The sequence below is a fragment of the Siniperca chuatsi genome, linkage group LG8 (assembly GCF_020085105.1).
Source record: "Siniperca chuatsi isolate FFG_IHB_CAS linkage group LG8, ASM2008510v1, whole genome shotgun sequence".
Lineage (NCBI taxonomy): Eukaryota > Metazoa > Chordata > Actinopteri > Centrarchiformes > Sinipercidae > Siniperca > Siniperca chuatsi.
The window spans coordinates 399523-411318 of record NC_058049.1 but is presented as its reverse complement, the minus strand read 5'-3'; the positions used below and the strand labels follow the sequence as shown (position 1 = coordinate 411318).

Sequence of the window (11796 nt, the reverse complement as noted above, 5' to 3'; positions counted from 1 at the left end):
CTTTCGCTGTAACAACGCTAACGCAAAATAATTCGGTAAAACAAACGGAGTAACAAGTAGCAGGAGAAGCGACATCGCAGCTATACAGCGTCGTGTTCAGCGTCGTGTTCAGCGTCGTGTTCAGCGGCGCTTACAGTTAATTAACTCTCTTTAATAGTTACATTCATTAACTAATCCTTAAACGAGTATATACGTAAATATGTTGATTTTGTGAAAAACCAAAAAGTATTTCGTAATATAACATATATATAATAATAATATAACGATATTTTGTTTAGAGCTGAAACCATTAGTCAATTAACTGATTGACAGAAAAATCGTAAAAAATTAAGATAATCGATTGAAAAGAGATAGAACTGATCGTGTCGCTTTATATCACAACTGAATCTCTGGGTTTTAAACTGTTGCTCGGACAAAACAAGACATTTGAAGACGTCACCTTGGGGACCTCTGAGAAACTGCGACAGACATCTTTTTCTATTTTCAGACATTTTACAGGCTAAGCGATTCATTGATTAGTTGTAAGAAAATAATTGACGGATTCATTGATAATGAAAATAATTGTTTTTGGTCGTGCTGGGAGCAACACGCTGCCGTACGAAGGTGTTCAGTACATAAAAGACATCAAGCACAGATTAAAATTTTCCATTTTATTATTTTTCTTAAAAAACAAATATACATAAGAAATGATAAATATAAAAAATTCAACCCAGAACAAAATGAAAAGTTCTTCAATGTTACAAACAACTTCTTACTGCAGAGAAAACCTAAACACTAGTGTTACACCTGACAGTTAAACTCATGTGTCAGCCTAAAGTCTTAACTTGTTCTTTTTGCTATGTAGCTGTCCCTCGTGTGAAGACAAGCTCGAGAGTCACATCTGAAAGCAACGGAGGCGTCTATCAGGTAACTCAGAGTTTTCAGTCCAGTGAATCTAACAGCGGATTATTCACACCGTACGAAGATGACGCGCTGTGATAAAGAGCAGAAAAGCATGGACATGCAACTTGTTCTGGATCAGCTTCATCTGCTCTGATCAGGGCTGAAGGAAGCTGAAAAACAGTCCTCAGGTTGAAAGGTGGTTTATTTAAAATGCAGTAACCATGACGACCAAAAACTAAAGTTAGAAAAGTGACAAGTGAATTCACCACAGTTAGGGATGCTCCAGTCGATTGGGCCCTTACCGATATCAGCCGAAATGTGTTACAAGCAACTTGATACTTGGTTTTAATCGTGAATCGATAGTGATAGCATGTTAGCGGTTAGCTCACGAGCTGCAGTAGTTCACTAACTAGCCCTGTGAGTAGTCACTACGTCACCAAGCTGCCAGCACCACAAACTTCACAGGACAGGTGGATGAACTTCGCTTTAACTTTATGGTGTTGAATACAAAACGCTTCCTCACATCTGGTTTCTATGGTAGTTTACTGCGGGCTGTAATCTGAGGGTCACCTGATTTTTAATGGGGCAGGAATTAATTATTCGCCTTCTTTCTGACTTGTGAAATTCTGAATAGTTGTAGCTCTGCGGTCGGACAGAAAATCACTGGTCGGTTTGGCTAAATGACAATGAACTGGAGCCAGTTTTGACAATTCTTTTTAAAAGCTGTCTCTTGCGAGTACCCACATTTATGTAAACGCAATACTGAAGGAGTAATCCGTTATTAATATTCCTTTTATCTGAGAAATAATCCACTGAATAATTGATATGCTAGTTGTAGTATTTAATTGTAGTATTTTCTAAAGACCTGTAAATGACTTCACCGATATACTCCAAAGACAACACGGATATCTGTACGTACTACTTTGGTTGGCATGTTCGCAGAACCATACAGTCCAGGTGATCATACATCTGGGGCCATGTGGACGTGGACAAAAGACTAAATCGGTATCACGTAGACCCTCGCAGCCAGACGGATGCAAAACATATAATTCAGGTTGAAGACTGTGTGGAGACAGGAAGTGTCTTTAGGCTGCTAGCGAGCGCTAGGGCCTGTGTTAGCATGCTAGATGCTAACAGAGCTAACAGTACTTTTCCAAATGAAAACGTGCTTTTAGAAGACTTTTTTCGTGTCCGCACTGTAAGCTAACGGTAAGCTAAAGGTAAGCTAACGGAGAGACTAAATCAGCAGCAGCTTCTCGTCAGGTTTACCATCGACAGAAACGACCAACCACAGAAAGACGTGACATCAGCTGTGACGTCGTCTCCTTTGCACACGGGTATCAGGTGAGTGAGATGTTAAAATATTTCATCTCCTGCTCGGTGAAGCTGCTCAGTGATCAGAGAGGCCGACTGATCCTGTTTGAACCAATCAGCGATTGGTATCGGATCATGTGATTATGACAATGTCAGATCAATAAATCGGTATAAACGTCCTGATTGGAGCGTCCCTAACCCACAGCTCACCTGTCAACCCAACACCTTCAGCAGGGGGAGCTTCTAGGCGCTAATTGGTTGGATTTGGTAAATGAAGCTGATTATTGGTCAGCAGCCGACAGAGGAGCTGAAAAGTTTCATTCCAACAGTCCGAACGTATTTATCAGGAAACATCAGGAACCAGAATAATTAATCACAGGTTTTATCTTTTAATTCAGCAGCTGAAGTTAAATCTTTTGTTGGTTCATATTTCATTTCTTAAAAAATGTCTTCCAGCCGGATTCAAACCCATCTGTAGAAATATAAACACTTTTCCTTCCATGGTCAATTTAAATCAGTTCATCTTAATAAACCAGAACCTTCACGCCAAACACAACTACTTCTGTTGACAGAGTTGTTGCTTTTGAATCATATAGGATATGATATATGCATATGTTTTTCTTTTTCTTCTGCTGTGTGAGAAATCTTTATTACGGAGAGCGAAGAGTAAAAGAGGCGATGTGGAGCTCGGTCGACGTCTCTGACCTGAAACCTGATAAATGCTGTTTATTAACGATGTCAATCTGGAAGATTTTAAATTACATTTCACTAAAATAACAACATGAGTAAATAACGTCAGTTAGCTGAGCATAGTCAGATATTTCCTCTCATCATAAACTGTATGAATCCTTCTAACTCAGAGACAGATTTCTGCGTGTCTGCAGACAGAAACAAACTAACATTTACAAAGATTTCTCTTTGAGCCTCTGAAGCTGTGATGTTTGGAAGTTATGCTAGTTTACATAGCTGATTGCTCCTGATTGGACGGCGCTACAGATGTTTCCTAGCAACAGATTTACTAAAGTCTTTACTCGCCGAGACGTTTGTTAAGTTTTAATGGTGCAATCTGGTTTAGTGAATCACAGGATCCATGAAGACCTGCTGAGACTCAGAGTCCTGGAGTCCAGCTAACAAATGATTTCATACTTTACAGACACAAAACGATTAGTTGATTAATTGATTAGTCAATCGACAGAAAATATATTTTTATATTTGATTAATTGAGTAATTTCGGTAACAACTAATTTTACGGGTAAACTTCCAGGAAGTTTCCTGAAAAGAACTAATTTAGTAATTATTTTAGGGAAAATAGACAGAAAAGTTTAATTGGTACAATTCCAATGTAATTGCTGTGTAACGCAGAGTCTTTTATTCAGATCACAGCAGATTGACTGAACATGAAAGAACGTAATATGTGTAACAGACAAGCAATAAAGAAGAATAAAGTTTCCAATAATAATTTAATAATCAATTATTATTTATTTGGGTTTAAATGGAACTTTTCTTTCAATAAAATCCCAATTTCCTCTTATAATTTGGACCAAATGATATTTTTTCCCAGGAAGCTTCCTAGAAAATGATTAGGAACATTTTTTGTCTCACAGAAACCGAATCTTTGGGTTTTGGACTGTTGGTCGGATAAAACAAGACAATTAAAGTCGTCAGTTTGGACTCGGAGAGACTGAGACGGACGCTTTTACTTGAATAATAATGAAAATAATCGTCTTCCAGCCCTAATTTTTCATCAATAATTAATCAGTTCGGCCGTTTGTCTGTTGAGGGAATGAAACGCTTCAGTTCCTGCAGTCAGCAGGTTAATCTGCCCGGCGACAGCGGTCACATGATCCAAACTAATTGTTGTGTATAAACGTGTCTGAGAAGCAGGACTTAAATATTTCCAACGTTGCTCTTAAAGTTTTTTCTTATCGGGACGTTTGAACATGAATAAGTGTGTGTGTGTGTGTGTGTTAATATCTGAGCTACAAACATTGTTCATCTAAAATACTTTACAGCTACTTTAAACTGACGTCAGTGTTGAATGAACTCCATCTTTAGTGCAATTAGTTAACATGCTCGGAGCATCGAGTCCTGTGACCGCCGACTCGCTGCGTCAGCAGCTTTTAAACACACATGCTCTTAATATTTCAAAGCTAAATCTCAGTGAGATCCAGAGTTTCTGCACAGAAGAAAACTGCATGAAGAGATCTTTTCCACCAGAATGTGATTCATGTGGGTTTGATCTTTTCAAACAGCTCTCAGATCAGCTGTTCAGACAGTTTGTCTTCAAGCTGCTGAAACTCTCTGACCGGTTCATCATCATTTTGAAGTGAAGGAGGTGTTTTGCTGACAGGAGGACGACGACGGGAACAGTCGCAGCCTGGAAACCGTCCGTCCTCTAAACACATCAGCTGCACCCGTTTACATCTCAGGACGGAAAAACTAACTGCACACAGAGCAACGTTCATCATCACAGCAACAAACTCGTCTCAGAAACACGTCAGCAGGTCCATGTGTGAACTTTACAAGAACAAACTGACTCCATCAGACTGAGGCTGAATCCAAACGTTCAGACCTAAAGCTGCAGTAGTCAATGTTTTCATTCAACAGTGGATTCACTTTGCACATTTATATTGTCAGAAATGCTGTTTCTGCTGCATTTGGTCGCTCTTGGAGGCGCCGTTTCACATCTATTAATACATAACTGGTAAAATCGACCACCGCTCTGACTCACACCTCTGACTGGCTTCTTCTCCACAGCAACAGCAGCTGAGGCTCATGGGTATTGTAGTGTTTAGAACCAGACAAAAGCTCAGAAACAAAGTGTAAATAATTCCAGGTTTCTGTGTTCAGTCCCATTCAGGAGAAACGTTTAAAATACAGACTGAGGAGAAACTGTTCAGCAGCTCGTCGCTGAGGAACTCTGATTTTCCAGTAGTACCAGGCTCAATGGTTTGTTTTAACTGGTTTTCATCCAGTCATCCAGGTTTTCAACTTCAGTTAATCTCCATGGAAACAAGTGGTGACGGTGAACTCGTCACAGTGTGACCGAAGTCTGAGGGTTCAGCCGGAAAGTCTGGTGGGCGTTTGGATTCAGCCTGACACACAGCTCAACCTGCAGGGCAACAAGGCAACGTGTTGGGCAACCAGGACGGGCAACAGAGCACCGCGAGTTGCCTTCATCACGTCAACATTTCGTCACCAAGAATTGATTCTGCCCGTTGCTGATGGTGTTGCCTGGTTCTGGAAGCGTTGCCCAAATACGTGAGACAAAACTACTCAATGGTCCACTTACTGACTTTTCATAAGTTTCTCTGAGCTTTCAACTGCATCTCACAGGCCGTGACGCTGACTTGAGATTATTTGGTTACACAATCTGATCCCACAGTCAGTTGAGACGACCTTTCTCGCTCAGGTTGCCCAATCAGTTGCCTTGTGTTGGACAGCTGGACAATAAGTGATGTTGATCTGACTTCCTGTCTGAGACGACGTGTTCAACATCAAACTTTAAACCTGGAACATGTTCAACGAACAGAAGCAGGAAGACTTGTTGTTGTTGATGTGGTCACATGATGCAGTTTGTTTTATTGCTGACGGTCTGAACTCAGCTGTCACCTCCACATGAAGCTCCGCCCACACATCTCTGACCTTCTTCTTCTCTGGATTTTAAATGGAAACAACACTTTGACTTTATGTCGTGGAGGTTTCAGACAGTGAAGAGGAGCTCAAACTCCAGGACAGGAAGTAGGATCCAGGTGACGGTTTGCCAAGACGACAGCAATCTGACTGTCAATCATCTTCATCACAGATCAGTTGACGGGACACTGACGCCCGTCACAGACTCCACGTCACAACTAAACATTTAGAACCACAGGGAGACTCAACGGACCGCTACGACCTGCAAGGTGAGAGTCATGTGACTGACAGAGACGGAGGTCGTCGATAGGCTAGTTTTTGGTAGCCTTGCTAGCTTGTTTTCCTGTGTTGTAGAAGAAGGGAAACGCTGCAGAAAACAGTAAATCTGTTAGTCAACCTGCTGCATTTCTTTATTCTTTCACCTCTGTTTAGTTTTGACAAATTGTGATTTGGGCACTATAAAATGTTAAACTGTAAAAATGGTGATCATGAGAGAAACAAACTAAAGACTTGCAGCAGGTAACCTCCCCCAAATATGACATTATATTCATGCAAACACTTCAGCTGATCAGATTTTAACCAGACTCCTGCAGCCATGTCACTGTGATTATTTGACAACAAACTTCATTTCCAATAATCAATTCGTCCTGAAATGAAACTCATAAAACATGATCAGTGTGGGTTATAGATCACTTTCTAACAGCTCGTACAACTAGTAGTGACAGCTGGCAGTAAACATGCAAGCAGATTAGCTTGTTAGCGATAGAGCTAGCTTGGCAGTCCCAGTTGGTCACATGACCTTCACCTTGCAGGTCAGAGCCCCCGCCCCCACACACACACTGTGGGTCTGCAACCCCCGTGTGGACAATAGGTTAATGACCTCCGCCCTCATGATGACACGTCCAACATGGAGTCTGAAACAGGCGTCGCACTGCGAGCAACACATCACTGCAACGTGAACTGTACAACAGCCAATCATATTCCTGTTCCAGTGACGAGAGTTTGTTACTATGACGACGGCTCTGCTTTACGGCCACCTGAACCTGCTGGTCGCCCTCGGGTCCCCGTTTACCCTGTAAACCAACCGGTGCTCCCATGCTGGAGTGATGCTGCTTTGCTGCAGGTTTTCTGTCTGTTAGTTACTTTGAAGCAGTTTGATAGAACACCACTTTATTTAGGAATATAACTATATACATACAAAACGAACAGAAACTCAAATGATTACGGCCTTAAAACACTAGGACTTCTGCGAGACCAGGACTACGTCGCACCAGCTGTTCATAAATCCTTCCTCAGTTCTCAGTAACTACGAGTTAGTTTCAAACTACTGATTGACTAAATTGGGTTGCACCAGTCAAACGAAAGAGACGTCTGAGCTCGTAAAGACTTTAGTAACATCTGTGGCAGCGTCCAATCAGAAAGCATTTCATAAAGTAAACAAGGAAGTCAACTGCAGCATCATATTTCAGCAAAAGATTCATCGTTTAATAACGTTCATCACCTGCTGATCAGTAATCCTCGTGATCTGCTCACACCTGAATAAAGGTCGGTGGGTGGAGTCTGTCATGTATTAAGCAGTGGTTTGTGTGGTGTTCGTTTAATTATGCGGAAATATTGTCGAACTCTGGTGCAACCGGCTCCAGGACCACAAAACGAGGTACCCGGGGCTCTGGGGCAGTTTAACATCTCAGTTTTCAACAGCTTCGATCTGACAGACGACTGCAATCGAGTCTGAACTTGTTTTATAGAATGCGTCTCACAGACAGTTGATCACTAACAGATTAGATAATTGATTAAAGTCATCTTCACTCGTGTGAGTAGAGGTCTTCACAGGTCCACTTGTCAAACTCTGTGATGGGCTCTATTTTATATGTATGCAAAGGTATTTTCATGATCTCACAGATTTCTGTCTGCAGGCAAAACCACCATCACTGTATTATAGAAATACTCCAAGATGGCGCCCAGTCATGTCAATGAAAACTGCTCGCCGAGCCACGAGATGAAAACGTTTTCCAACACTGTATTTTACAGGTCTGTTATTTCCTAATGAGGTTTCCTGGACAGAAGCATGTTGTTTGGTACTAATCAGGGAAAATACAGACAAAGTTCTGAGACTTCTTTTTTTTTTTTAGTGCTTCTGTTTTGTGCGGCCCACTGCACATGCTCAGTAGCGTTTCTCCTGCTTGGTCCATAGACTTTACATTGAGACGTCACAGACTTTAAAATCTCTGTTCTGGACTCTATGAAAGTTTTACAAATATAAAATCTTCATGGGTTAAAAGGTAATAATCCAAAGAGAAACGTCCTGTCAGCAATTGTTTTGTTGCAGTACCACGAGTGACCACTGGCTGAGTGGAGACGCCGTATCACATCTATTAATACATCTATTAATACATCTTTGGGGAAAACCAATGTTTAAAATGGAAGATGCTCCACTCAGCTCTGCTTCTTCACTTTAACGTACATTAAAGTTGAACTCCCACCTCGGCAGGTGTCTCCAGGTGTTTCACTGCATGTTTTAAAGTGGTATAAAGCCTTTAGTGGCTCCACAGGAAGCTGTTCCATTATTGGTCAAACAGTCTGCGGGTAAAAAGACAACGAGCCCCTCCATATTTCTCCCTGGATATCGTACATCACGGAGCACCGCAGACTGCAGGCAGCAGACTTTAGAGGACCGCGCATATGAACGTCTCGTAGGACAGCAGGTATTAAATCATTTAATAATGCAGACATTTCGAGGAAGACGCTCTGCCACCGGACGGTCTTATCACAGAAGACGGCTGGTTCTGATGAGATCCCACCACCACTTGTTTGCATTTGCAAAGTGGACCAGTGAGGTAACTGCGAACATGCAAAAATCACCAAGTTTTGTCTTTTTGGTAGCAAACGCGCTACTAGTTCACCGGTCACCAAAACAGGAAGAGAAAACGTTTTTTAACCAATAAAACGACACATACGGTGGTAAGCTTCCTGTGATTGGTTCCAATGGTGTTCACACCAGAAATGAACCGCTCCAGAGTTCACCTGACAGCGGTCCGCACCAGGTTTCGAGTCCGGCGTTCGCACCGAGCCAAACGAGCCGCACCAAGGGGGTAAACGCTCCAGGGTTCGGTTCAACCGGACTAAACGAGACTGGTGTGAACCCGCCATCAGAATCCTTTTCACCCGGGATAAACGTTGTATTGTTCCAGGGAGACAGTAGATGTCTGTGAGATCATGAAAACACCTGCAAGAATTTACATTTCAAATTTCCCCCAAAGGTTTGCATTGCCACCATGTGACGCAGCGAGCGCGGAGGTCACAGGTGAGGTCACAGGTGAGGTTTTCCACAGGTCAGTTTCAGACTGCGTCCAAAGGTCTGACCCAGCAGAACTGACGTCTGACTTTAACTGGAAGCATTTTTTATGAGTTAAAGATTTATTTGGCAGGAAGAGTCGATTCAAACATGCTGGATGTTTTAACGCTGCGGTTCCCAACCCGCGGCCCCTGGACCAGCTATCGAACGAGTCAAACTGTATCCGGCCGCTCGGATCTTATGGATATTTAGTTGTATATCACTAATCAGATGTATTGATCGATCTGCTCGCAGTGCGTCCCGTCAGTCTCTCTCAGATGAAACCTGATCGGCCGGCCAACGGAAGAGAAGCTGCAGCAGAATCTGTCTGACCTTTGACCCCGTCCTCTGACACCAGCTGACCGCGCAGATCTCATCCGCCAATCAGGCGTGGAGCATTATGGCTGCTGATCCACCTGTCCAAAAACTCCGCCCCTCTGATGTCATCACAACACGGAGTCCAGGTGAGGAGTCGTGTGATCCGCAGCTTGTCTCCAGAACAAAATCATTAATAAAAAAAGAAAAAGTCGCTTCGCTGAAACTGTTAGGAACTGAAGTGTGAGCGGAGACGATGAGTTCAGAGTGAGACGAGATGCTGTAGTTTTATAAAAAAGGACATCACTACGAAAAAATGCATCAGCCGGTTTAAAATCTGCAGCGCTTCAATATAAAGTGCTTCATTACATTGTTACGTTTTTACAGTTTCTTATTAAAATATTGTTTTCCCTGGAGTGAAACCATAGTAAACATGTTACACGTTGGTAAAAATAAACATTTGGAATGTCTCTTTTTTTTTTAAGAAGTCCCATTGGCTGATTTTGGTCAAGCTGAACTCGTCCCCGGAGCCTGAAACAGGAAACGAGTCCACATGGTTAACAGTTTCATGGTTCTTCATGATGATCTAACAGACAGGACGGAGGATGACAGGTGGAGGCAGTGAGGGGGTTATGAGGGAAATGGAGGTGAGAGTGAAGCATCATGGGTAGTCCTAGTCAGCGGGGCCGGAGCAGGATTTTAGAAACACCACCAAACAGAAGGTTTTTCATATTTAATGACTCAGTTAACTATTTTATCCCTTTATTTAGGGGTTATGAGACAGCGGGCCCCTGGACACAGACATGGAACAGGCCCCCACCCCTCCTACGCTGGAGCGAGACCCCCAGACTGAAAGGGACACAAAACCAAAGAGACTCTTTGTGGTGGTTTTGAGTCTTGGAGAGTTTAGAACAGGCACCCAGAAGAAGTCGGCCGTTAAACTGTATTGAATGTGAAGTGAAGCCCCTTTTCCTTGAGTTCAACACAGTCTCGTGTCTGAATTCACCTAAAAGTCACGACGGTAATCTGACAGTCGGCCAGCAGCTGAAACGCGCACAGATTAAATGTCTTGTTCTGATCAGTGTAGTAAATGTCACATCTGTCTGCTGGGAAAATAAAATCAGCCGAAGGAACTGAAAGTGCGTGAAAGCGCTTGAAGTTGAGGAGACTCAGATGAGCTCAGTGCGCGACCGGACGCCAACGCGACAAACAGATGAAGCTTCGGTCCGAGTCCGTTAACTTTCCTTCTGCGTTTATCAAACACGGGAACTGCCTCGGACACGTCGAGGAGTAAAATGTGTTTTATTACGAGAAACTTTGATCCCTTCTTACTGTTTGATCTGGGATGCCTTTGCTTTGTGTCATGTATGTGTACATGCGCCTACATATGGATATTTATGTATGTGTACTATCATTATTAAACTGTGTTCCTCCTGAGGGGGTTAGCTTTAATATATAATATAATATTATTATTATACTTCGTGTAACTGTCATTTCCCTACATCTGTGACGATTAATTAACGGGGAAGCAGAATAAATGAACATTACCGCGACACAAAGTCATGTTTTCTAATGTTGGATTTGTTTCCCCGTGAATTACTGGATCATTTTATTACTTTGGACAAAGAAAAAAAACAAACTTTGTTTCATGTTTGTTTTCAGGGGTAACGAGCCGAAAAGGTTTCTACACCTCCACACTACAGGATCCAGGTCTGGAGGGGAAAGAAGAAGTCCTTTATTTACTTATTCTTAAACACATGTAGTCTGACTTCAGACTGCGAACTCCCTCCGGCCCGGAATGATTTAAAAGACCGTTTAGGGCCAGCAGGAAGCTAGGACCCAGCAGACGCCAACAAATTCATTCGTACCGATTTTTACACATAGCGTAACAATAATGTTCATGTGAACACACGTCTTCAGTTCATCTGCTGAGTCCTGAAGGTCCTTAAAGCACCGCGGCGAGAAAATAAGGCCGAACAGAAAAAACACACAAACAAAAACAAACGTTAAAAAATTCATTTAAAAAAACAGAAAATATAAATATACAAAAGTTTTTTAAAAATTACACAAAAGCAGAAAGTCAGTAAAGAGTTTGGACCCAGATGTTGAGGAAGAAGCAGCTGTGATGAAGATGATGATGAAGATGATGATGATGATGGGAGTGAGGCAGGTTAGCATGCGTCAGCGTTCATCCAATCAGCATGCTCAGGACAGTGTGCGCCCGTTAGCACGTGTCAGTTAGCATGCGTCAGTTAGCACGTGTCTGTTAGCACGTGTCTGTTAGCATGCGTCAGTTAGCACGTGTCTGTTAGCACGTG

At 42.4% G+C, this 11796-nt stretch overlaps 1 protein-coding gene across 6 annotated transcripts in view; it reads right to left on the bottom strand.

Moving 5' to 3' along the window:
• Positions 1–1472: 1472 nt before the first annotated feature.
• slc44a1b (solute carrier family 44 member 1b) overlaps positions 1473–11796 on the bottom strand; it is a 34437-nt gene continuing 24113 nt past the window's right edge. For 2 of the 6 annotated variants that reach the window (XM_044204512.1, XM_044204513.1), the window contains exon 16: positions 1473–11413. In XM_044204512.1, coding sequence (XP_044060447.1) covers positions 11294–11413 — 120 coding nt within the window. In that variant the 3' untranslated portion in view covers positions 1473–11293. Of the gene's footprint in view, positions 11715–11796 lie in introns of all 6 variants that reach the window. The other 4 variants (XM_044204514.1, XM_044204515.1, XM_044204510.1 and 1 more) reach the window with 3 other exon arrangements.